Source organism: Marmota monax, unplaced genomic scaffold (genome assembly GCF_021218885.2).
Source record: "Marmota monax isolate L192 unplaced genomic scaffold, Marmota_monax_Labrador192_F-V1.1 WCK01_AAM20220418_F8-fsc00112, whole genome shotgun sequence".
Taxonomy (NCBI): Eukaryota; Metazoa; Chordata; class Mammalia; order Rodentia; family Sciuridae; genus Marmota; species Marmota monax.
The window spans coordinates 1,665,495-1,693,492 of record NW_026692073.1 but is presented as its reverse complement, the minus strand read 5'-3'; the positions used below and the strand labels follow the sequence as shown (position 1 = coordinate 1,693,492).

Sequence of the window (27,998 nt, the reverse complement as noted above, 5' to 3'; positions counted from 1 at the left end):
CTGGTTAGGTTTCTCTTCCGGACCGAAAAGAGGAGCGTACTGAGCGTCGCGTCGCGGGAGCCGTTCTTTGCTCCGGTTTGGTTCCCCGCTCCCGCGACATGGCCTTCAATTTTGGGGCTCCCTCGGGCACCTCGGGCACCGCTGCAGCCACCGCGGCACCCGCGGGTAAGTTATCCCCCGGACCTTCTCGGAACTGGGGAAGCTTTTGGTCCATCCCCCGGGTCCGAGACGCAGGCTTGGAGATCCTGGGTCTCCCGACCGCGCAAAACACTTTAGGGGGGCAATGGAAAAGGGCGGGCGGCCGCAGGTCGGGTGGAGGCGGTTCCTGAGGAGGCCGCTGGGGTACTCGAGGCCCTATCTGGATCTCGCTCCCTGCGCTTGGATCCCCGCGGGGCTCCATCCTCCCGCGGATTGCTTCCCGCCCATAAGGAGTCCTACTCGTAGAGGTTGGAGACCGCTCCGATCTCCTCGTACCCGACACCCCCAGCTCCTCTCCGCATCAGCCTCCCGGCAAGGCGGGAATACACAGTGGTTCGGGCGAGTATAAGGTTGGGGAGCCCCGAGCTGCCCGGAGACTCCCTCGTCCTAGCCCTGGGGCGGAGTGGGGGGCGGTGCCTAAGCCCTTAGTGGTCTTCGCCGGGGGAATTCACGCTCCTGCTCCTTCCCTCTGTCCCCATCTCCTCTGCTTTCTCAACCTATTTGAAGCGAAGTAGGTTTGTTCACTTCTGTGAAATCCCTTGCTGAATCTTGTAATCCTTATCTTACTTTCTTTTCTTTTTCTTCTTCTTCCCCTTCCCCCTTTTAAATTTTTGTTTCTTTGCCTGCACGCCTATCAGGATTTGGTGGGCTTGAGACTGCCAACTCCACCGCCAGTGGGTTTAATTTTGGGGGTTTCGGATTAACTGCTAATCCTGCAGTGAACTTTAATATTGGGAATTTCGGTGTTTCTACTACCTCGGCGACTCCGTTCAATTTTGGTAACAGTCTGGCAAGTGCAGGTAGATAACTGCGGGTCACAAACGAGTGTTGGGAGCTGGAGTCCAAGAATAATATTTCGTGGTTTCCAGAGTTTGGGAAAGAACAGTGACTTGTCTAATAAGGGAAGGAAATTTATTTCTTAATGAAAATCGAAAATAAAACATTTTTATCAAGTTGTGACTGTCTTAAATTATGTGGGTTTTGGAAGGCCTTGCAAGTTGTAATGTTCCCTTGTTAAATCTGCATTTCATTGAACGAATAAAATAAGAATTTGGAATGAATTTTTATATCTTCCAAATTATTAGATGTATCTTTCAAATTGTAAGCTCACCAGACAGGCTGATTTTCCTGGAATTCTTGGACTCCTGCAGTCATTTTTCATTTTTTTTTTTTTTTGCATTTTTCATTGGGATATCATTTTATTGTTCTTGTGTTTCCAAGAGAAACAGTCTTATACGAACAGCAGTAAGTCTTGTTTTATAACCCTTTTAAAATAATGTACTTCTTTGGTCAACTCGTCAGATTAGGATATATTTCTATAAGACATATAATTATAGGAAAAATTATCCACATCTTTACTGGATTTTTAGGAAATTCTCAGAGAAATTTAGCTTATTAAATAACATTTTGAGTTTTAAAAGGTGGACCAGATGTCTTTGCATTCAAAAAGATAATTATGAAGATTGTTTATGGATTGTTTGAAGCTCATCAAAATTTTTTCAAGACACAATAATAGATACATGTCTGAATTTAAAATAGATTTATGTATACTTTACATACAGTGATACCATAGAAAAATCTTGTTTTTCAGCTGCTCGTATATGAATTTTTCATCCATTATGCCTTTTATGCCCATGCCAATTATATGCATTTTGTAAACTTTCTTTACTTCTTAAAACATGCTTGGAAAGTTATGTATTTTTGTTCATTCACTTGTTACTGAAATAAGACTATTACCTTAGCATCTGAAAACAGTTTTGAGAAATAGTTTAAATTCCAAAGATAAAATAACCTGTTATCATTAAGATATATTTGAAGTGGACACTAATTACTGTCCTTTGGTATGTTTACTTTCCTGATTGCTTAAAATTGGCACTGGGTAAAACAAACCTTAATTTGAAGTTTGTGTTTCCAAGTAAAGCCACCCAGCTCATAATTCAACAACAATAAATAAACCTGTTGGTATTCGCTTGATTTAATGTTGATTTGGAGTTATCATGGTTAATTTTGAGTTTTGATAATAAAATGATGTTTCAGTGCCTTTCATATGTTGACTAATTTAGTTTTCAGCAAAGGACTGGTAGAAACTCTTTTTACTTTCTTATTTTGTGTCCATGCAGATCCACTAATTCAATAAAACATTTTTGGTATTGTGGAACATGATAAGTCACTAACTAGTGTTTTCAGTGTGTAGGCAATTTAGATTATATCATAAGTTATTCTGTGGAAGTGAGGAGTAATGAAAAGATTAAGAACAGTGTTTAATACTTTAAGTTTTTTTTAATCATTTAGTTTGCAGTACTGCAATAAACCTACAAGTTAATAGAATGTTTAGTTGTGCCTATACATGCAAAACATAGTCTACTCTGAGTAACTTTCCAAATCAGAATTAAACGGTGATATCAAATTGCTTTTTCTTCTTATATCTTTTATTTTGCAATATTGATGAATCAGTTTTATTACAAGAACATGAGATTAAAGTTAGCTCAGAAAACCTGTGTTATAACTTGGTATTAATATTTCACATATATACTTTGAAAGTTTTTTTGCCATCACATTGATAATCAGCAAAAAACTGGCAATAAGTAAAAACGAAATGATTTTAGATTGGCTCCTATTCCATTCCATTCATATGTTGTTAGATATGGTTAAGGTTAATTTTGTTATTAGGCTACCTAAAGTAGAAATTTGTTGGAGTTTCCACATTGTAGTTCAGAGACTGGTGCTAGCTCTGCTCATCTTCCCTGCCACTGCTTCCATTTGTGTTTTTTCCCCTTATTTCTTCCATTAAGAAACACATTCTTATATAGTAGTATGTTTCCTTTGAAAAGTTGCTTAGTCTTGACATGGACTTAAATAGAAATATAAGGTAATGTAGATATAAATTAATTCGCCAATTTCAGTCTCTCTCTCTCACTCTCTTTTTTTTTTTTTTTTCTTGAGATTGGGTCTTGCTGTGTTATCCAAACTGGGCTCTAACTTGTAATCCTCCAGTCTCAGCCTCCCACAACACTATTTTTTAAAACATTTGAAATTGAATTAAGATTTAGAAATCTATAAATGAGGGCAGGGGTAGTTGTCTAGCATGATTAAGGCCCTGGGTTTGAGCCCCAGCAACACACACATACACAAAACCAAAAACTGTAAGTTCTGTGTAGAAAATTCAGATTTTCTGACTCTTGGGGGGAAATGGGAATAGTATTATGATCTACTAAACTACCATTCTTTTGCAACAATAATCTGCTGGAATTTAGGAACTGCTGTCATTTTTAAAAACTTCATTTTAAACAGTTCAGAAAACATCTGGTCTACTTTACTCATTAATTTTATTGGTCTGAATCTTACAGACATTTGAATTTGCAATCCTACTCTAAAAGTACATGTAAGAGCCCGGCGCGGTAGCATACACCTATAATCCCAGCAGCTCAAGAGGCTGAGGCAGGAAGATCGTGAGTTCAAAGCCAGCCTCAGCAGCAGCAACTCAGTGAGATCCTGTCCCCAAATAAAATACAAAATAGGGTTGGGGATGTGGCTCAGTGGTGGAGTGACCCTGAGTTCAACTCCCGCTACCAAAAAACAAAAAAGGTACATGTAAGAGCCAGGCATGATGGCTCATAACTGTAATCTCAGCTACTCAGGAGGTTGAGGCAGGAGGATCTTGAGTTTGAGACTAGCCTGGTCAATATAGTGAGATCACATCTCAAAGTAATAATAACTAATAACTAATAATGAAAATGCGTAATAATCATTTTAGAGTTATGGCAGTAGGCTTATATGTTTTCTCAGCTGTGAAAGAATCACCTCTTTAGGTGGAAGATATTATATGTGATATTTCTATTTAAAATATTTAGCTGCTATTTCTTGTTATATATTGACTTCTTGATTAGTAGTATAGTTTTAAAAAATTAATGTTGAAAGTAGAGGAAGGAAAATTTAGATCAATATATTTTGACTTTATGTGTAGCAATTACTTATGATATAATTTGAAAAATTGCCTTTATATGTAGAAAAGAATCTTTCTATTTTTATCCTTTTTTAATTAGGTGGGTTTGGAGGATTTGGTACAACATCTACAACTGCAGGTTCTGCGTTCAGCTTTTCTGCCCCAACTAACACAGGCACTACTGGTAAGAAGCCATCGGAAGTCATTGTTAAAGTAAATGTGGTAGAGGACAACTTTTTTTTTTAACCTATGCAATTCCAATTTTTATTTCTTCATTCAAAGGACTCTTTGGTGGTACTCAGAACAAAGGTTTTGGATTTGGTACTGGTTTTGGCACAACAACAGGAACTAGTACTGGTTTAGGTACTGGTTTGGGAACTGGACTGGGATTTGGAGGATTTAACACACAGCAGCAGCAACAGCAGCAAAATAGTAAGTATAAGGTTTTCATCTTCAACTATAAAGCCATAACAATAATAGCTAACATTATTGAATGTATCATTTAAAATGCTTTAGTGAATTATCTTCTTTTTTTTTTTTTTTTGAAGAATTATAAACATTCCAAGGAGACCAAAAGCTACTTTTTATGTTTGTATATGATAGCAACTGTGGAGAAAACTGATGGACATGATTAGGATAATAAGGTCCCTTGTATAGGATCATTCCATTAAATTCTTTTTGTTAAAAATAATACAGAAAACTACTCAAGAGTTCAGCTTACTGAAGTGTGCATAAGATGAACCCTGGAGAGATGACCCTGGCTACCCACTTCAGAAGTCCACCACCTTTTTTGTTCATAGTCAGGAACTATAGTCCTCTTTTATTATCATTTTCTTTTCTCATGTGTGTAATAGTATTGATTGCCTGTGTTAAATCTCTGTATCTTCTCCTTTTATTGCTCTTTATTATTTTTCAGTTTGTTGAAGACATCAGATTATTTGTCTTAGTTTTTTGTTTAGAAATTTATTGGGGTTGCATTTTTTTATTGGTACATTATAATTATACATAATAGTGAGATTCATTATGCCATATTCATACTTGCTTATAACATAATTTGATCAATCTCATTCCCCTGATTGCATTCTTGTAGTATGGTTTAACACATTCTTTTGTCCTCTATATTTCTTAGTAGTTGAGTTGGATCCAGGGGCTTTTTTATATTGATAGTTTAGATTTTTGTTTATAAGACTATTTCCTAGGTAGTGTATTCATCATCAGAAGGGCATATAATATCTGATTGTTTCTTTGTGTGTGATGTTAGCAGCCGTTGGTGATCATTACCTAGATCCATTAATTCAGTAGGGGTTAAGAAACAGTGCTATTTCACCTTGATTTCTCTTCCATTTGTTTGTTGGAGTTATCTATAAAGAAAAACTTTATCTCATCTATTTGGTTGATTTTTTTTCCCTTTATTACTCTTTTCAGAATTGATTCCCTAACATTCTTCAAAGTTGACTATTTTTTGGTCAGGGACTCAAGCATTTTTTAATCCAATGCAGTTATTCTTATTGATGTTTAAATATTTCCATCTTTGACCTTTGCGCACCTCTTAGGTTAGCTCCCAAGTCTGTTTGATATAATCTCTGTAACTGGCTTAGACTGCATGGTCTTATGTATCAGTGACCCTTGTCAGTATGCTAAATTCCCTTAGCAATAGATGGAATCCTTCATTGCAGTTCCTTCAACTTTCCCCACTTTTAAATCTCTTTCTCCATCTGTAAGCAGTTTTTCCTTCTTACACCTGTGTTGTGCATCTCTTAATGCCTATCTTCAAGAGGGGCCCTTGTGCTGTTGATTCTTTTAGCTACATTAGCTACGTTCCCCAACCCCTAAAAAGTCTTCAACTTTTCTCTGTGTCCTTTTTATCGAAAACAACCTGAAGTTGTTTTTTTCCTCTTCAAAACAATAATAACAATTGTAAACCAACAAAAAAACACACTTTCACATTTCACTTCAACTATCACACTTCTCCCTTTCACAAACTACTTGAAATGATTGTTAGAGTACACCCTCTAGTGCTCTTTCCTTTTAGCCCACACTAATCTGGTTTCTATTCTTTACTCTGTCAAATAGTTAAGGTCAGTGAATCCAGTGAACATTTACTGTTTTTTACATATGCAACCTGGAGTCATCAAGTCAGAATGTGCTACATTTGTTTTTATCTAGCTCCTTTTCCCCTTTTTTAAAAATTGGAATACTTTAAAGCAAATTCTAAACACATCATTTCACCCTTTATTTAATGTTTCTCTCTTTAAAAACGTGGACATCCAGGGCGCAGTGGCACACACTTGTAATCCCAGCAGTTTGAGAGGCTGAGGCAGGAGGATCGTGAGTTTAAAGCTAGTTTCAGCAACATTAAGGTGCTAAGCAACTCAATGAGACCCTATCCCTAAATAAAATATAAAATAGGGCTGGAGATGTGGCTCAATGGTCAAGTGCCCCTGATGAGTTCAATCCCTGATACAAAAAAAATAAAAAACAACTATGGATATCATTCCAACCCACGGTAATTCCTTGTTATTATCTAATACCTGATCCATAATCAAATTTCCTCATATGTCCCAAAATGTTTTATTCATTTGGTGTTTTTTTTTGTAATTATAGGTGGATTCAATACTTTTATTTTTATGTGCTGCTGAGGATCAAACCAAGTTCCTCACATGTGCTAGATGAGCACTCTACCATTGAGCCACAACCCCAGCCTCTCATTTGGTTTTTCTAATCCTAATAAGGTCCACACATTAATTTTCTTGTTATGTCTCTTTAAGGTTTTTAGTATACAGAATTTCCTACTTTCTTGTTCTCCTTCTCAGGAACTGTTGCAGAAATTGGGCCAGTTGTCCTGTGAAATGTCCCCCATTCTGGATTTTTTTTAATGGTTATTTCTTTGTATTATTTAGCTTCATCCTTCATAATTCTGATAAATGAAGTTAACTTTAGAGACCTGCTTAAATTCAGGTTAGACTCGTGGGCAAGAATCCTGGTAGTGGTGTTATGTGCTTCATATTACATCACAGTGGGAGGCTATCTAGCTTTCACTAATGCTAAAATTGATTAGTGGGTTCATGTGGTAGTAGCTGATCTCTTTATAAAGTTCCTCATCAGCCTTTAATCTGATGGCTTCATTCATTGATGATCATTGCTTTAGTTATTTTATGAGAAATTACAAAATGTTAATTTTCTAATTTCCTTCTTCCTCACTGAAATTCTCTATAAAATGAATTTTTTCTTCATTTCCCCAAGCCTACTTGATCACCCTGATACAAAGTTTATATGGGAAAGACAGGAAAAATTCTAACAGACAAATTTTTGTAAGGAGTTGGTGGCCTCATTTCCAGTAGTGTCCAATGAGTTGGGATTTTTTAAATTTTTGATCTTTTTAAAATTATCATTTGCAAGTGTGGACTTTAATAAATATATTTCAGTTAGTTGCATTCATTATTATTATTTTTGGTGCCTGAGGTTGAACCCACTGAGCCATATCCCCAGCCCATTTTTGTATCTTATTTAGAGACAGAGTCTCGCTGAGTTGCTTAGGGCCTTGCTAAGTTGCTGAGGCTGTCTTTGAATTTGTAATTTTCCTACCTTAGCCTCCCAAGCTGCTGGGATTACAGGAGAGTGCTACGGTACCCGGCTCATTATTATTCTTGATGCTCACTTACCTTGTCACGTTTCTAGGAAATTGGGAGCACTTCGTTAATACTCTCATTCTATTTTTATCCCTGCCACATCCTTCAGTACTCTTTAAACTTTTTGCCAGTTTCTTCTTCCCCAGAGATTTTGCACATTCTGTTTGTCTATACTATTACCTCATGGCCTAGCCGATAAGTTCCAATTAGACAGATTTCTCTTGACTCCCTTTCTCAGGCTTTATTTACTCCCTTACTTAGTACTCATAGCCTTTGTTCTTCTCTGAGAAACTTATCACAGTTGTTATGATATGCTCAATTTGTTTAGAAGATATCATCTGTCTTATTTACCATTGTATCCTTAGTATATAGCTCTATCTGACACATTTGTTGCATGAAGGTATGGTAAACACACACACACATATGCACTGTATGTAGCCAGGCCTGGTGGCACACACCTGTAATCATAGCTGCTTGGGAAGCTAAGACGGGAAGATCTCAAGTTCAAGGGTAGCCTGGGCAACTTAGCAAATAAAGTAAAAAGGTACTGGGGCTAGGTGTAGTAGTCCATAATCCCAGCAGCTCAGGATGCTGAGTTAGGAGGATTGCAAGTCTAATCCAGCCTTAATAAAAGGAAGGCACTAATCAACTTGGTGAGATGTCTCTAAATAAAATACAGAATAGGGCTGGGGATGTGGCTCAGTGGTGGAGTGCCCCTGAGTTCAATCCCCAGTACCAAAAAAAAAGGTGCTAGGGATGTAGCTCAGTGGTAGGTTCTACTAGGGTTCAATCCTCAGTACCACAAAAATAAATAAATAAAAATTTAAAATATATATATATACACACACACATATATACATACATACACATGTATACTTACACATATACCAGGAGAGACAATATTGTTAAGAACTCTAAATGACCATAACATGTTCAGCCTCCCAAAATGGCTGTGCACTCTATGTAGGTATGATATGACAAAATACATTCTACTCTTACATATAACTAAAAAGAACAAATAAAAAAAATTCTAAATGTGTGGTATGTTCAATGAAAAAGATTTTCTTTGGGTAGCTAAAGAAATAATGGCAAAAGGACTCTGACAAGGTAGGAAGATATAAGAAATCTGATACGCTAAGGCTTGAAGAGAATCTATTGTATTTTGTAATTTGAGTTCATTAATTTCTTCTACCTTGTGAATTTTGAGTAGACTAGTGTGACTGTAGTCCAGTGTGAAATGTAAAAGGAGAGGCAGAATATAAATCAGTATACATTTTCTCTCATTGAAAAGTTGAAGAAGGGGTTGGGGTTGGGGCTTAGTGATAGAGCACTTGCCTAGCATGTGTGAGGCATTGGGCTTGATTCTCAGCATAAATTAATAAAATGAATGTTCATTAACATGTTAAAATTTTTTTTTTAAGTTGAGAAGAAAAACCTTGGAATTTCTTACTCAATGCTAAAAAGTAAGCTTATAATAAGCCAAGATTCATGTTTTGATTTCCAGTCCATTTCTTTCCAATTTTTATGTACCCGTTTGGGTACTAATAATACTCTTCTGGATGGTAGATAACAGGAGCACCTCTCTATCTCTGTAGAAGACCTACAAACCTTGGTGATACTTTCACTCTTTAGAGCTGAGAGAGAACTTAAATGTCAGATATAGTGTTCTAAAACTCAGGTCATTTTGGTAATGTCTTCATGTTTTTTGTTTTTTTTCTTATCTACATATCCTTTTAAGAAGTTTCCTTAAATCTATTTCCTCTTTAACATCATGTAGTTAAAATTTTAAGGAAGATCTATATTGCTGATATAAATGGAAAGCAAACCTGTATAATTTGCTATAAAGAAAATAGAACCAGCCAAGCACAGTGATACCAGCTGCTTAGGAGGCTGAGGCAGGAGTGTTACTTGAGCCTACCAAAGCCCAACTTGGGCTGTAATACTGAGACCTCATCTCAAAAATTAAGAGGAAAAAATAAAGATGACCAAAATTAAGTACAAAGAAAATACGATATTATTAATAAGCTAGATAAACTTTGCCTTAAGCTCTGAGCCTTAGACTTTTTCTTTCCTTTGTTCGCAACAACCTGAGACTTTTGATATAATCAGATCATCAAAAGGTAACTTTTCTGTTATGTGAATTAATGCCATGTAGTAGTAACTCAGCTCTTGCTTGACAGCTTTCTTTGTTTTTTTGGCCAGGGGGCGGGGGGGGGTCTCTTTTTTTTAGTCTTTTCTTTTTTGGAACTAGGGATTGAACCTAGGGCTTCGTGAATGAATGCGTCCCAGCCCAAGCTTGACAGCTTTCTTAACTCATACTTTGGGAATATTTTTCTGCTCTATCAACTTTGCCATTGTTACATTGGAGAAATTGTAGCCCAGAGACTTGCTCCAAGTTACACAGTTATCTAAAGCTTTAGCCTGGCATCCTGATGCTGATTATGTTAGTCTTTTCACTACATATTACTTTATAATCAGTGATATAATGATTTTTAGAATCATTTTATATTATTTATATTATAGAAACTTATATTTTATATTATAGAAATTTATATTATTGAAATACAATAGCAATATTGTTTTTTTTTAAATCCTGTAACTGCAAAAACTTTACTTTTTCATATTCATATGGTTTTTTTTTGGGGGGGGGTCCAGTTTTAGTAATGGAATTAATTGTATTAAGCTATTATCATTAGAAAAAGCAAGTTTAGTATTTAAGACTTGTTTTGTGTCCCTTTGTCTTATTTTCCTATACTGCCATAACAAATTATCAGCGTGGCTTATGACAACAGAAAGTTATTACTTTACAGTTCTAAAGATAAGAAATCCAGGAATGGGTTTCACTGTGTTAAAGTGATGGCAGACCTGTGATAAATTCTGGAGGCTCTCGGGGAGAATTCAGTCCCTTACCTTTTCCAGCTCCTAGAATCTCCCTACACTTCATGGTTTGTGGTTCCTTCCTCCATATTCAAAGTCAGCAGCATAGCGTCTTCTAATCTTACTTTGACTCTGAGCTCCTTTTTCTATCTTAAAGGACAATTATGATTATACTGAACCCATCCTGATAATCCCAGGGTAATCTCCATATTGCAGTACGCCTAACCTAATTATATCTGTAAAGTCCCTTTTGCCATGTAAGATAACACATATATAGGGTCTGTAGATTAGGATAAGGACATCTTGGGGGAGGGGCATTATTCTGCCTATCCCATCTAAGGATTTGCATTGGGTTTTGTTGTTGTTATTTGTTTGTTTTTAGCATTAGGTGGTCTCTTCAGTCAGCCTGCCCAAGCTCCTACCCAGTCCAACCAGCTGATAAATACTGCAAGTGCTCTTTCTGCTCCGACACTATTGGGAGATGAAAGAGATGCTATTTTGGCAAAATGGAATCAACTGCAGGCATTTTGGGGAACAGGAAAAGGATATTTCAATAATAATATTCCACCAGTGGAATTCACGCAAGAAAATCCCTTTTGCCGATTTAAGGTATTAATTCTGTTTCTGCTCTTTATTTTAAAAAGAATACATTCGAAAGAACATGATTTTTGGATTAAAATTATATCAAGAAAACAGTTGCTTGTTTCTTTAGTACTCCTTGAACATGGTATGATTATACTTTTAAAAATATAGAAATTATAAAATCAGAATGTTTTCTTTTATGGCTCAGAGGGATCAGAATATGGCTAAAGATAATGTATCACTAGAATGTGACTTATAACTTAAGGGAAAATGGTCTACCTTGCACACCTGTAAAGGGGAGACTCAAAATTAGACATTAGTTGTATTCATATAACATTGGTAAGTAAACTGCAACCTGGCCAGTGGACAGTTGTCCTTGGCACATGTAACCCTATTGCCATTTTCTTTGTTCTAATTTCTTGTCTACCAAGCAACCATCTCATTTTTTTAATTTTTTTTTAATTAGTTACACATGACAATACAATGATCTTTACATATCATGCATTTGAATCAGATGGAATATAATTTCTCATTTTTCTGAGTGTACAGGTTGCAGAATTACATTGGTCATGCAGTCATGTATATAACCAAAGCAATAATAATATCTATTTTATTCTGCTGTCCTTCCTTTCCCCCCTTTCCCTCGCCTCTCCTCTCATCATTTCTCTCTACCCAATCTAATGTGACCCACTTCTTTTTTTTTCCCCCCTCACATCTTCATACCTGTATTCTGTATAACGAAGGGGGTTTCCTTCCCTCTTCCATGCAATTCCCATTTTCCTCCCTTTCCCTCCCACCTCTCTTCCCTATCTAAAGGTAATTTTCTTCTCATGCTCTTCCTCCCTACCCCATTTTGAGTCACCTCCCATATATCAGAGAAGACATTCGGCATTTGTTTTTTGGGGATTGGTTAACTTCACTTAGCATAATCTGCCACCATTTCCCTGCAAATGCCATGATCTTGTTATTTTTTAGTCCATTGTGTATAAATGCCACATTTTTTAATCCATTCATCCATTGAAGGGCATGTAGGTTGGCTTCACAGTCCAGCTATTGGGAATTGTGTTGCTATAAACATTGATGTGGCTGTGTCCCTATAGTATGCCATTTTTAGGTCTTTTGAGTATAGTCCGAGAAGAAGAATAGCTGGGTCAAATGGTGGTTCCATTCCCAGTTTTCCAAGGAATCTCCACACTGCTTTCCAAATTGGCTGCACCAATTTGCAGTCCCACCAGCAATGTATGAGTGTACCTTTTTCCACGCATCCTCGATAGCACATATTGTTGTTTGACTTCATAATGGCTGCCATTCTTACTGGAGTGAGATGGTATCTTAGAGTAGTTTTAATTTGCATTTCTCTGATTGCTAGGGATGCAACCATCTCATTTGAATTTGACTTCATATATGTATTCATCAGTGAAAGAGAGTATGTAGGTCTACTTAGCAGTGTATTTTCCATAAAAAGTTAATGTATTTTAGTTAGTTTTATATTTCAACCTGTGTGTGTTTATATGTGTGTGTGTGTTGCTAGGGATGGTACCTAGGGCCTTTTGCATGCTAGGCAAATGTCCTACCACTTAGCTGTATACACACACAAGCCTTGTACTTAAGCCTTTTCTGAATTATGTTGACCTGTGTCAGTCCCTTAAAGTTAACCAATAGTCTTGTGTTTGGAGCTACAAGGCTGAGGATCAGATGCTTGAACAGAGTGAAACAAAAATGGTCAGCCTGTCTTTGTTAGAGTACATATCTTAGTCTCATCACTCTAACAAAAAAGTACACATTTGGGATCAAAGGCATTTCAGATTGCACATCTGAATAAGAATATTTGCATATGCATAATGAGACTCACTTTGGGGATAGGACCCAATCTAAAAGTGAAATTCATATATGTATTATGTAGTTTTATACACAACCTGAAGCCCATTGCTGTTTTGACTGCAACCCATTACATGAGAGCAGGTGTGAAAGTTTCCACTGAGCCATCATATCAAAACAATTTCAGAATTTGAAGCACTTTGGATTTCAGTTACTCAACCTATATATTTTTTGAGTAAATTAGTTGAAATTTTAATCCTTTTATTTAGTGATAAGAAATGCAGTAGTAGATATAAGTTGAATATAATGATTTAAACTTTTTCTTTTTTCAAAATTTGAAGTATACTATGCTAATGGTAAAATGCATAATATACACTTGAATGAATTTAAATACTTTTAAAAAGTTGTAAGTGGTAACAAGATAAATGGCTTGATAACAAGATAAAGAGCAATAACAAGATAAAGAGCAATATTTTAGCCTGAGTCTGGGGCTTATGGTTCAGTGGTAGAGTGCTTGCCTAGCACATGTGAGGCACTGGGTTCAATCCTTAGCATTGAATACAAAATAAATAAATAAATAAAATAAAGGCATTCTGTCCATTTACAACTACAAAAAAAAAAAAAAAACCACCCAAAACTAACATGTTTAATAAAAGTTTTGTTACATGAAACCATAAAATGATAGACATTTTTTTTAGTGATTTTAACCTGACAGTTTCATTATTGTACATTAAAAGTATTTATTTGTAAATCACTTCCTTATCTAGAACTTTAAGATTCTATGAATTAGGTATATTGTGAAATAAATTCAGTTGGCCTGTGATTTTTGCATTAATGTTTATAATGACATGCAAAGTTGTTTGGTTCTAAATATTCAACAATAATGAATATCAAACTTTTTTCTGAGTAAAAGCTCTTCAGTTACTATTTTAAGGAGCAGATTTTAATTTCACCCTGTTTATATTATTCTTGGGTAATATAGTTATAATTGTGTGACTTCTTTGGGTACAAAATAATGTATTCTTCATAACCAAACATTAAGCTGTTTTGCCTCATTTTAGCAGCTATTAAGCTATTAATATTAAACACTTGACTTAAGATATGTACATATTTTTATATTATTTATTTTGTCATTTTGCAGGCAGTAGGTTATAGTTGTATGCCCAATAATAAAGATGAAGATGGGCTAGTGGTTTTAGTTTTCAACAAAAAGGAAACAGATATTCGAAGCCAACAACAGCAGTTGGTAGAATCATTGCACAAAATTTTGGGAGGAAACCAGACCTTAACTGTAAATGTAGAGGGTATTAAAACATTGCCAGATGATCAGTAAGTATACATAAAATATACTATTTATTTTTGTGTGCCCTGGTCCAGAGAGTAGTCAGCAGAGTTTTTTTTGTTGTTGTTGAAACACAGATTATATCTTAGAACAGAATGTTATTTCCCAGCTGGTGGTTATTTAGTATTTGTAGAAATGTTTGTTTAAAAGCTTTTTTTAAAAAATTTTGGATTTCTTATTAGATGCTAATAATTTCATAGACTTTCATTCAAGACCAGGAGGAAATATTTTATCACAGTTATACAAACTGAATGCCACATGATATTACTAGAAGGTTTAATTAACTTATTACCATTCATGTTCATTCATGACTAATTGTGATTACTTTACTTCCCTTGACCTCATATGATTTTTAGTCTTAGTGGCAAGGCATTTTACTTTAGGATTTTAAGGTTGAATTTTACTTCTTGTTATCAGTAATGCAGAAAAGTAACCCATAAGTTTCAGCAGAATCTTCAAAGTATTTCTTAGTTCTGGAAAAAATATCAAAATAACATTTATGTAGGACTTCGCAGCTGACCAGACCTTTTCACAAATTTGATCTTGTTTACCTGCATTTTAACTTTTATCATTTAAATTGGTTGACAACTGAGTTTGAGGGTTTATTCTGCAAGATTTGAGGGGAAGAAAAATTCTGAATTCATCTAGCACTCTTCTAAAATCATACGTTGTATTGATATTTGTGGCTGTGGGTTATATGTACTCAATATTTTATAAGTTGGGTTTTTTCCCTACAGGACAGAAGTTGTCATTTATGTTGTTGAACGTTCTCCAAATGGTACATCAAGAAGAGTTCCAGCTACAACATTATATGCACATTTTGAACAAGCTAATATAAAAACACAATTGCAGCAACTTGGTGTAACACTTTCTATGACTAGAACAGAACTATCTCCTGCACAGATTAAACAGCTTTTACAGAATCCTCCTGCTGGTATGTTTCTAGAGTCATACAATTGAAAAAATGAAAGATTTAGAAATAAGTGTTCCCCTTTTAGGAGATGTTGGTTGGTTATTAATGTTAATCAGTATGAGCTTATCACATGTCTACTTATTTGTGAGATCGTTTTGAATATTTGTATTCATTCATTCATGTAACTTTTTATTATATAGCTAATATATTTGTTAGAAATATTGAGAAATTATCAACTAAAGAAAAAGAATACATAATTCATCTACCCTCTTACATTATTTTAATTTCCTATAGCTTATCTCTTAAGCTGAATATTCAAATAAAACCTGAATTTTTTTCCACCGTAAAATATTCTAGATGGCCTAACTGTGTTGACTAGTTCTCCTTTATTTCCCTTCCCTAGAAGTAACTATTAATTCTTTATCTGTGATTTTAAATGTAAGCATACGTACTTGTAGTTTCTTTAAAAAAGGATTTTCCACTGTACATTTGCTGTAGCTTGCCTTTTCACCTACAGTCTTCCTTAGTACTTTTCATGTCAGTACATGAAGGTAAATTTTATTCTATTTAAACACCTACATAGTATTTTACACATATGTGTTGCTGTTTAATTCCCATGTTGTTTCTGAGTTTTCAGTTTTATAAACTGTTTCCTTGTAGATATGTCTAGAGTACATGGGTATGTACTTTTTTAGAATGGATCTCTGGAAATGAAATTGGAGTCAATATTATATATGTTAGATATATACGTTTGATATTGCCAAATTGCCCTCTAAAAAACCCCCACCATTTAAATTTCTTGTTTTTTGGGGGGCTACTGGGGATTGAATTCAGGGACATTCGACCACTCAGCTACATCCCCAGCCTGATTTTGTATTTTATTTAGAGACAGGGTCTCACTGAGTTGCTTCGCACTGAGTTGCTGAGGCTGGCTTTCAACCTGCGATCCTTCTTTCTCAGACTTCGAGCCCCTGGGATTGTAGGCATGCGCCACCACACCTGGCTCCATTGGAATTCTTAACAGCAATATTTTTTGTTGCTGCTGTTTTGCTACAGATGGCAATAAATTAATTTAAAAATTAATATTTATTTTAATCTGCATTTTCCTGATTACTAGCAAAGTTGAATTAGCTAAATATTTGTATTTTTTGTGAATTACCTATTTATGTCCTTGATCCATTTTCTATTAGGGTCTGTCTCTGTCATAATAGGAGCTCTTAACTGTATTCTGAAGGTTAATCTATTATTCTGTAGGTTTTAGGTATTTCCTTTCAACCTGTATTTTTTGTTTTAGCTTTGTCCTATAATAAAACTTTCTACTTTTAGAATGATCATATTTGACAGTCATTTTTCATTATAGCTTCTGAGTCTGTCTTTGGGGAAAATCTTTCCCATACACATATTTTAAACACAGAAAAGTGTTTAAAAAATATTTTTTCTTTGTGGTAGGTGTTGATCCTATTATTTGGGAACAAGCCAAGGTGGATAACCCTGATTCTGAAAAGTAAGTGTGTCTTCAAGCTAATATTTACTACTATGGAAGCAAACAGATGTAAGCTAAGCTCTTAAATGTGTTTCTAACATTTGAGGAGTTTTCATTGCTTTAAAAAAAAATGTTTGGGGAGACCCATAGTGTGGTGAAAACTACTAGAGATGAAGAAATCTGAGTGCCGTTTCCCCAATTAACATTGAGTTTCATTATAATTTTTGACAACTATATTTCCTCATTATTTCCTCATTTGTAAAATAGGGATTTGATTTCATATTGATCCATCTAGAAATTTGATGTAAAATTATACATTACTATGAAAATCTTATATATTTTGTAGTAACAGACTTAAGATCAGATAATTGACTACTTGCATTTCTTCAGGTTAATTCCTGTACCAATGGTGGGTTTCAAAGAGCTGCTACGAAGATTGAAGGTTCAGGATCAGATGACTAAGCAGCATCAGACCAGATTAGATGTAAGCAACTAGCTTTTTATTCTCTGGTTCTGGTAGTAGGTAGAGGGACTAGAGACATTTAATTATTTTATCAAGGGTGCCATTTTTCTCTTATGGGGAACCAGTATACTGCACATTAACAATTATAGCTTTATACAACTACCTTCTTTATAATAGGCTTCTTAATATCATATAAATATGATTTGATATATTTCAAAAATATTGATTTTCTTTTTTGGTGCTCAAAATATTTTCTAATTTCCTTTGAGAATTTTTATTGTTTTTGATTAGTGAATTATTTTAAAATATTTTTCATTTCCAAGTGTTGGAGGTTTTTCAGGGATTGAACTCAGGGGCAGTAGACCACTGAGCCACATCCCCAGCCCTATTTTTTATTTTATTTAGAGACAGGGTCTCACTGAGTTGCTTAGCGCCATTGCTGAGGCTGGCTTTGAACTCGTGATCCTCCTGCCTCAACCTCCCCAGATGCTGGGATTACAGGTGTGTGCCACCACGCCCAGCCCATACATCTTAATATTACGAGTAATTTCTAGTTTTTCATCTATTATCTCTGCTTTGATGTCCTTTGTGGAATAGAAATCCTTAATTTTATTGTAATTAAATTGGGGTGTTTTTGATTTTCCTTTTTTGTCCTTAGAAATTTTTTTAAACCATTCTTTACCCTAGGATCTAAGAGTCACCTACATTTTTTTCTAACATTTAGAGTTAAATCTTTCACATTTGCCTCTTTTGCCCTCAGTGGAGTTCACCTCTTTACATGTTATGTGACTTGAACTTTTTTTCTGAATGGTGGGTCTATTTTTCAAATATCCATAAAAAATTTGATTTACCCCATTTAACTAAGAATTTGAATTATTATATGTGTGTGTGTGTGTGTGTGTATGTATATATATATATATATATATATATATATATGATCTAATTCTAGATCTATTATGTTTCAGGGTCCAGTTGGTCTGTTCTCACAAGAGTTTTTTACTTTTGTGGCTTTGCAACACATACTAAAAGCTAGTAGATTGGATTTCCAGTTTTTGTTCTTCTCAGGGTTTTCTTGGCTCTCTATGGACCTTTATTTTTTCATAAAGATACTGGAATCAGTTTTTCAAAATGCCAGAATTTTGAAATTGCATTAAATGTAAAGACTAATTAGTAAAGAATTGAATCCTAATGCTAAATCACTCCATACATGAATATAATTTGTCTCTTTAATCACTGATGTCTTTTATGGCCTTCATAATTATTTTAATATATTCTTTTTAAAAATCTTGCATGCTCCTTTTTGGTTAATTCCTGGATGGTAAATAAATACTGCAGATGGTAACATGGTCACCTAGTTTTGTCTCTTTATAATGGCCTGGCATTTATTTCCTTCAAAGGTGATATGCACAGATGGACTTGTTAAAATGTGTTATACAATCTTCTTATCCTCTTTCCTATGTCTGTGTTAGCCAGTGACATAGAATGATTAATTATGATGGGACAGTTATGGGATTAAATCCAGTTGGAATGCTTTAGTTACATGGAGAGATTTTTAACCTAGTTTGTTAAGATTTTGTAAGGCAGAAAGTAGGATTTTAAGCCAGGCAAAGAATAAAGATCCAGTGTCATAAAAATGTATTCAGTTGTAGAATTCATATTTCTTTTCCTCTCCAATCTGATTACTCCAAATATTCTGTAAACAGTTATATTGGGCTATACTATATTTTATGGCAATAGATTGAAGTGATTAAGCCTACCCCTACCCTCTGCCCCTTTTTACTATGCAATGCCCAAATATCCTAGTGCTCTGAAGAATTCTTTTAATAGTAACTTATGATTTTTAGATACATAAGAAGGAAAAACTGCAAATGCAGAATTAAAGGGAAAGAATTTTATATTTTGAGAGATAAATTTCAAGTTTATTTCAGATTTAGGCTTTGCATATAGGCATACCTGATAAATAATTGTAATACCCATACCTGACTTATATAAAAGGCATTTTTTCCCCACAGATTATATCTGAAGATATTAGTGAGCTACAAAAGAATCAAACTACAACTATGGCCAAAATTGCACAATACAAGAGGAAACTCATGGATCTTTCCCATAGAACCTTACAGGTAGTAATTTGGAATTCTTCCCCCAACATTTACAAGATGATACATGTGAATTACGTGCTGAATATAGGAAAAAAGAGACTCAGAAGAAATAATGATCCAAACTGTAAGTACCAAACTTAGTAAAACCTAGACATTGGAGGAGAAGTCTTACAGGGTTGGGTAAGGAGAGTAAAATTCTAAAGTTCACATCTTAGTAACAAAGTAAAGGAAAACCATGAAGAAATAAAGCATTTTAGTATGAGGAAAGCATATATGAAATCACTGATATCTAGTCTTCATAAAGTAGAAAATACTTTTTATTTTTGAATGCCAGAAAAGGGAGTGTAACCACTAATGGTTGAAAAAAACAACAGAACTTCCAAATTAACAAGAGAAAATTAAAAATGAACAACAAAAACACCCTGAAATTATAAACTATCATGAAAACAAATATTACATACCAGAATCAGTGGGATGCGGCAAAAACTGTCCTCAAGAGGAAAATGTATAGGCTTAAAAAAAAACAAAAAACTTCATTTCTAAAAATCAAATCAAAGAAAATAAACTTATGTTGTAGCATGTTAAAGTACTTCATTTTCTTTTATTGCTGAGTAATACTTCATCATATGAATGTTCTGCATTTTTATTCACTCATCATTTGATGTACACTTTGGTTGTTTTCACCTTTTGGCTATTGTGAATAATGTCATTAATATTTGTGTACATTTTATTAGATGTATGCTTCCATTTTCTTGGGTATAAATCTAGGAGTGAAATTTCTGGGTCATATGGTTAATACTGCATTTAATTGTTTGTGAAATTGCCAAAATGTTTTTCAAAGCAGCTGAAGCATTTTACATCTCTATTTTTAGCAGCTTAAAAAAAAAAATCTATGAACAGATATTTCTAATAAAAAATGCAAATTATGTTTAGTGAAAAAAAAGACTTACTGGCTATATAATGCATGATTTCATTTATATGACATTATGCAAAAATGGGACAGTGCTGCTAGAGGCTGGAGATGAGAACTTTTGGGGATGATGGAAATAGTTTATACATACTTTTGTGGGTTGTATGGGGGATTACCCCAGGGCCTTATACATACTAAGCATGAATTTTACCATTTAGCTATACTCCAAACACCTTTTTTATTTATTTATTTTTTGCAAGTTTTTTTGTTTATTTTTTATTATTATTTTTTTTAATAAAGAGGGATAAGTGTTTGAAACTAGCTTCTAGAGGGATAAAAAAGAAATAATGATGGGGACTTCCTTTATCAGATTTATAACTTACTTTAAACTTCTTGTATTTTGGGGTATCTTTTTTTCTTTTCATTCTCTCATGCTTTTTTGTGGCAGGTGGGAGGCTCTGCAGTGCTAGTGATCAGACTCAGGTCATCATAATTTTGGTGGTGGTTACATGACTGTATATATTTGTCAAAATTAACTAGAGACCTATAGAACTCTGCAGAATTTTTTTGTATGTGGATTATACCTCAGTGAATTGGGACCAGAAAACCCCAGAAATTCTAAATGAAGAAATGACAGTCTTTCAATATAACAGTGTTCTAACACATTAAAGGAAAATATATAATAGATTATATCCAAAAATAGCAAATATTTCAAAAGGCAAAACATAAAAATGGATATTCAGAACCTAGACCCTGAGATACCCAATCTTATCATTATTAATCACTGTTACCATGGAGGTTTTCAAAAATATAATAAGCAATAAAATAAATATCAATACTGGACAGGAGATCAAACAATCAGTTTGCTGAGGGCATTATTTAGAAAACTCAGGACAATTTATCATAGAATTAGTGTAATCTGGCTAGATATAAAGTGTAAAAATTAGCTTTTCTTATATCATCATGAAAACAGGAAAATACAACATTTGTTATGATGACAAAACTATAAAATACTTAGGAATAAATTTATGAGAAAAGTACATAATTTGAAGTCTTTACAAATAGATAAAACCATATTTTTAGATGAAAAGGCTTCATAAAGTTTAAAAAGAAATTAAATATTTTTAAAAATTGATTAAAATGTTTGTTTTTTTTAAATAAAGAAGGATAAGTGTTTGAAGCTAGCTTCTAGGACAATATAAAAGAAAAAATGAAGAGGACCTTCCTTTATAAGTAAGGTTTAAGAACCTACTTTAAAACTCTTTTGGTCAGGCTGGGGATGTGGCTTAAGCGGTAACGCACTCGCCTGGCATGCGCAGGGTGCTGGGTTTGATCCTCAGCACCACATAAAAATAAAATAAATATGTTGTGTCCACCGAAAACGGAAAAATAAATATTTTTTAAAAATTCTCTCTCTCCCCCTCTCTCCTCTCCTCTCTCCTCTCTCCTCTCTCTCTCTTAAAAAAAAAACAAAACTCTTGTGGTCAAATCAATGTTAAATTGACAATAGGATTAGACATAAAGATATCTGGAAGAGAATCAAAAATCTGTAAGTAGATGCAAGTATATCTGTATGCTTGACAAATGACAGAGGTGGTAGTTCAATTCAGTGAGATTGTTTAGTAAACAATGCTATAATAACTGTGAGAAAATAAAATGTAGACCACTGCATCATACTATATACAAAAGTAGATTAAAGACACAACTCTTAAAAAAAAAAACTCCTGAAGCTGCATGTACAACTTCAGGGATTAGAGAGACACTTGGTCAAAAACTGTAAAACAGATACTACATAAGAATTAGAAAACATTATGGCAAAATATACCAGAAGCCATATGTCAGTAGTTGTGGAAATTTTGCAAAAAGCATTTATTTTATCTTTAGTGTTAATATATGTATTATACAAAAGATTCTATAATTTGACAAGAAAACCTAATTGAAATGTGGGCAAAATATTTGTAAAGGCATGTCACAGAAAAACAAAGTTACTTCTTAACCAGAGATGCTCTTCTAGCTTACTAAAAGTCAGGGATTTGCAAATTAAAGAAAAAAATTTTTATATTCATCAGATCAGAAAATTTTAACCACCATTACCAGTGGCTGGCAGGAATGTGGGGTAACGGTAACTCTTGACAAGTGGTTTGTGAATCTACACTGTTAGAATTTTTGGAGAAAGCCATCTTAGCAGCTTCTATTATAACTGAAAACATACTTTTAAGCCCAGCAATCTCATTCTTGGGGGTCTACAAAGATCTTTACACAAAAATATGTAGTAAAGCATTGGTCATAGAATCATAACTAGAAATAAATATGTGCCTATCAAGATAATAATGATTGATTATTGGTTATTACTCATGAAAAGGCATGAAGCTGTTAAAAATAACAAATTAGAGCCACACCTCTTAAGGATTTTAGTATGATTATAATTGAGTTAACTTTGTGGGGGAAAAAAAGGATTAGGAGTATGGATGAAAGTTTGAAGGAACTTGCAGTTTTGACACTATGTATCTTGGGATTGGGAGTAAGAGCAGAGCAAGTCTGCCTTTAGTGGTCTCAGCACTGACTCCCGAGGTACTATTAAGTTCGCTTAAAGAAAGAAGCACGACACAGAAAAACAAACAGTATAGTTGTATTTTAGATACATGTATGTGCATGTATGTTTTGTATGTGTGAACGAAAGTATAGGGGAATGAACTTTTGTCAGTGTTGTTTCTCTTGAGAGAATGAGAGAAAATTTGCCAAAATTTTTGTATGGTTTCTAGACAGGCAAATACTGCTTTTTTAATCTGAAGCAGAAGTCCAATAAAATTTTTAAAAACTTAAAATTGTTATAAGCTCACATTTTTATATAAAGAACACTTGATTCTGAAAGGCTATTAAAGGTGTAAAACTATGAGGTGCATAGAGAGCCTGCATCTTGGGGGCAAATCTTTACCCCTCACACATCCGATAGAGCACTAATCTCTAGGGTATATAAAGAACTCAAAAAGCTAAGCACCAAAAAAATAAATAACTCAATCAATAAATGGGCCAAGGACCTGAATAGACACTTCTCAGAAGATGATATATAGTCAGTCACCAAATATATGAAAAAATGTTCATCATCACTAGCAATTAGTGAAATGCATATCAAAACCACTCTTTAAGATTTCATTTCACTCCAGTCAGAATGGCAGCTATTATGAAGACAGACAATAATAAGTGTTGGTGAGGATGTGGTGAAAAAGGTACACTCATACACTGCTGGTGGGACTGCAAATTGGTACAGCCAATATGGAAAGAAGTATGGAGATTTCTTGAAAATTGGGAATGGAACCACCATTTGACCCAGCTATCCCTCGCCTTGGTCTATATCCAAAGGACTTAAAAACAGCATACTACAGGGACACAACCACATCAGTGTTTATAGCAGCACAATTCATAATAGTTAAACTCTTGGAACCAACCTAAATGCCCTTCAACAGATGAATAGATTAAAAAAATATGGCATGTATATACAATGGAATATTATTCAGCAATAAAAAAGAATGAAATCATGGTATTTGCAGGTAAATAGATGGAGTTAGAGAAGATAATGCTAAGTGAAGTTAGCCAATCCCAGAAAAACAAATGCTGAATGTTTTGATATAAGGAGGCAGATTCATAGTGAGGTAGGGAGAGAGGGAGCCTGGGAGGAATAGACAAACTCTAGATAGGGCAGAGGGGTGGGAGGGGGGGTATGCGGTTATTAATAATGGTAGAATGTGTTGATCATTATTATCCAAAGTACAGGTATGAAGACACGATTGGTGTGAATATACTTTGTATACAAACAGAGAGATAAAAAATTGTGCTCTGTAAGAATTGTAATGCATTCCGCTGTCATATATAAATTTTTTAAAGTGTTTTACAAAAAGAAAAAAAAAAAGTATAAAAACCATAGAACTGTTGTACTCCTTCTACCAGCACTTAAGTGATACTTCTACCTAGTACCACAGAAATGTGAGTCAGTTCTTGAACTGTTAAGCCCAGCTTTATTGTTAGTTTTCAGCTAATTTCTGTCAACAACTAGTAAAATTACTTGCATAACTAAAAAAAGTTCTATTAGTATTGATGATTTCTTTTTAATAGGTCCTAATCAAACAGGAAATTCAAAGGAAAAGTGGTTATGCCATCCAAGCTGATGAAGAGCAGCTGCGGGTTCAGCTAGATACAATTCAGTGTGAACTGAATGCACCTACTCAGTTCAAAGTAAGCATTTCTACAACATAAAGCTAGAATTTATTTCAGGTGGATTTGCAGACAAGTTTTAAGTAGTTTTCAAACAATAACTTTGCATTTTTTTAACATTCTTTAATTAAAAAACTCTTTCTAAATTGAACTTAGTCATGATTTTTTTGGCTTGTGTTAGTGCTTCAAATAATGTACAGAGCAAGAATTGGAAATTTTTAATTGATAATTTTGAAACTCTCCTTTCAAAAGGTTCTCTTTTTGAAATGGTTGCTGTTGTTAGCAGTTGTATTTTGACCCATTCTTACTCTTAGGGCCGACTAAATGAACTGATGTCCCAAATCAGAATGCAAAATCATTTTGGAGCAGTCAAATCTGAAGAAAGATATTATATAGATGCAGATCTATTGCGAGAAATAAAGCAGGTAAGTGTTTCACAAAGATGTACTTTTTAAAAGTGTCAGCTTACCACTCACATTCATTAGGATGGCTATTATCCAAAAATAATAATAATGTGTTTGCAATGATGTGGAGAAGTTAGAACCTTTGAACTGTTAAGGAAAGTGGAGCCTATGGAAAACAGTATGGTAGGGTCTCAAAATGTTATAAACAGAGTTACTAGGTGATCTGGCAGTTCCACTCTAGATGACCCAAGGAAATTGAAAGCAGGTATTTGAACAGATATACATCCATGTATATACACACACAATGTGCTATTTCTTCCTAAGAAGAAGAAAATTCTTACACATGCCATAACATTGATTGACCTTGAAGATGTTATCCTAAGTGACATAAGCCAGCCATAAAAGGACTAATTTTGTATGACTCCACTTACATGAGGTACCTAAAATAGTCCAGTTAATAGAGAATAATGGTGGTTGCCAGGGGATGAGAAGAGGGGGAAATGGAGAGTACTATTTAATTGGCACAGAATTTCAGTTTGGGAAGATGAAAAGTTCTAGAGATAGATGGTGGTGATTATTGCCCAACAGTGTCAATGTACTTAATACTCTCATTTGGGCTTAACAGTTCAAATGATAAATTTTATTTTCTATTTTACCACAATAAAAAATAAGTGAATCATGCCCATCACCATCTCTTCTGAGCATATAAAGGGTGAATTTAGAGGTAATAGAAGCCCTAAAGTTACCTAGACCTTACTACTCAAAGTGTAGGTGGTAGCAGCACCTGGAAGATCATTAGAAATGCAAAATCTCAGTCTTTATTCTAAATCTTCTCAACTTGCATTTTACCAAGGTCATAGGGAGATGAGTGTGCATGTTAAATTGAAGAGCAACTATTGGAGATCATACCTTCTCAATCTATATGCCACATACAGGTATATAGAGTTAATGGACGGGACCTATGCAGAGGTTGGGGTAGCTAGAATCTTCAACCATGTGTCTAAGGCTCACTTTGAATGAAAAAAAGATTGTTTTACTATAGCTTATTTTCATACAAATTTATTTAATGAAAGCTATTCAAATATTGATTGTGCATAAATAAAATATTAAACCAGGTATAGTGTCTCATGCCTGTAATCCCAGCAACTTGGGAGGCTAAGGCAGAAAGGATCACAGGGTTGAGGCCAGCTTTAGCAATTTAGCAAGACCCTGTCTCAACATAAATTTAAAAATAAAAAAAGGACGGGGGTGTAACTCAGTGTTGAAGAGTGCTTCTGGAATCAGTCCCTAGCAACAGCAGCAGCAACAATGACAATATATATGTATATATGTGTGTGTGTATGTATACACATATTTGTTGTTTGTATAAAAGATGGTAACTTGGTGAAACACTAGGTGTACTGGCATGAGCTTGAGGATTTTAGATAGTTATGTCATTAACAAAGCAATCTAGTGCTTTGTGGAAATGTAAAATAATACATATACTTTTGATTATTATGTGCTTCTCTTTTTAAAGTAAATATAGCTTTAAGGGGTAAATCTTTTGAAGGTTATCTTTAAAGAGTTGTGAGGTGACTATTAGCACATTATAGTACAGAGCCATATTAAAGAGTCTGTACATGCAATAATATTGGAAATCATATAAACAGCCATCTTTCTAAAATGTTTTGGAATTGAACCACAACTTTCCCTCTACTTTATTGCCTTGGACAAATGACTTACCTATGTCTCAGTTTCTTTAAAGTAAAAATGACCCTAATACTCCAAAGGGTGCTCAAGGGTTTTAAATGAATTAATAAGCAAGTTAATTTCAGTGAGGCTATTAAACAGTATGTTAGTATATGGGAAGGACTCCTAAAATGTTATCAACTATATTCATCATCACCCTTACCATCATTACATATACTTTGTACTTCAAAACATGAAAATTGTTTTTAAAATGTTTACTTATTCTGGCCATCTCTATTCATCTATATATAAGTACCTTCAACTTAATTTTAATATCATACTTTTGTTTTTAATTTAAAAATATATCTGTTAAAGATGCTGCTCATATTTTATCTTTCTTGAGAGTATACTTTTACTGTGGGTTATGTAAAAGTTTTATTAGTAAAAGATGTAAAAATGTTTATGCTTGCCTGTTTTATTTAGAGCAGTTACTATGTACTGTATTATTGCTAGTACAATACTAAAATTTCTTATGAGTAGCTTGCAATTTAGCAGAATAATACATTAATATGTTCTATTTTATTCTAGCATTTGAAACAACAACAGGAAGGCCTTAGTCACTTGATTAGCATCATAAAAGATGATCTAGAAGACATTAAGTTGGTAGAACATGGATTGAATGAAGCCATCCATGCCAGAGGTGGTGTCTTTAGTTGACAGTTCACAAACTCGTGTTGGTGGTTGGTGAAATACATCCTCTCGACTTACTTCATCAGGCCTTCCTTAAGAGAATGAAACTGACTGACCACGTGGAGAAAAAAGAAAATGATCCTCTCCTGGCTTGGGTTTTACTGACAAATCTGAAATAAAATAGCCACCTCACAACTCTTTAAAGATAACCTTCGAAAGATTTACCTCTAAAAGCTATATTTACTTTAAAAAGAGAAGTACATAATAACCAAAAGTATATGTATTAGTTTACATTTCCACAACAGCATTTTCTTAACTATAATCAGTGTTTAATGATTATTCTTCATTCAGCTTTCCATAGCAAGTAAAAATATGTCTACTTTGCACATAATTACTGAGCTGTTGGATATTTGTACTTCAGAGAGTAAATGTACATCAGTTTTTATATTTGTGAATTCATCTGTGGGAGGAGTAGAGAAAAATCCAAAAGTATTTAATGGTTAATGTGGTTTTCTTTTTTGTTCTATAAAGATTTGAAAATATATTTTTGTATTACTTTACTTGTTTGGAATTTACAGAACACATCTAAGCAATTAGGATATAACACAATTACCATTTTTGCAAATTTTTTGTTTTTTTAATCTTTTTATTTCTAAAAAAGATGAAAACTTTTAAATAAATTCTTTATTTGTAATTTTAGATAATTCTGTCTGTGCTTTCTTTATTTGGCTTTTGGGGAAAGACCATTAATGTCCACTCAAATCCTAAAT

At 34.2% G+C, this 27,998-nt stretch overlaps 1 protein-coding gene across 2 annotated transcripts; it reads left to right on the top strand.

Moving 5' to 3' along the window:
* Nup54 (nucleoporin 54) lies at nucleotides 1-27,932 on the top strand. Of its 2 annotated transcripts, XM_058584201.1 has the most exons (13): nucleotides 1-165; nucleotides 837-998; nucleotides 4,242-4,325; nucleotides 4,424-4,573; nucleotides 11,030-11,256; nucleotides 14,189-14,376; nucleotides 15,127-15,323; nucleotides 16,752-16,806; nucleotides 17,176-17,269; nucleotides 19,261-19,368; nucleotides 24,368-24,487; nucleotides 24,781-24,891; nucleotides 27,127-27,932. In XM_058584201.1, exons 1-13 carry the CDS (start codon nucleotides 99-101, stop codon nucleotides 27,253-27,255), a joined length of 1,692 nt encoding a protein of 563 aa, XP_058440184.1. In that variant the 5' UTR covers nucleotides 1-98; the 3' UTR covers nucleotides 27,256-27,932. The 2 variants fall into 2 exon arrangements, with proteins under 2 accessions (XP_058440184.1, XP_046314747.1); XM_046458791.2 differs by lacking the exon at nucleotides 837-998 and having other exon boundaries at nucleotides 7-165.
* The last annotated feature ends 66 nt before the right edge of the window (nucleotides 27,933-27,998 follow it).

Excerpts from the sequence above, each read along its gene's own strand:
- Nup54 (XM_058584201.1), top strand. The coding sequence starts at position 99 with ATGGCCTTCAATTTTGGGGCTCCCTCGGGCACCTCGGGCACCGCTGCA. Across the intron at positions 16,807-17,175 it reads GATAACCCTGATTCTGAAAA|GTTAATTCCTGTACCAATGG; the intron begins GTAAGTGTGTCT and ends GCATTTCTTCAG. Across the intron at positions 24,488-24,780 it reads ATGCACCTACTCAGTTCAAA|GGCCGACTAAATGAACTGAT; the intron begins GTAAGCATTTCT and ends TCTTACTCTTAG.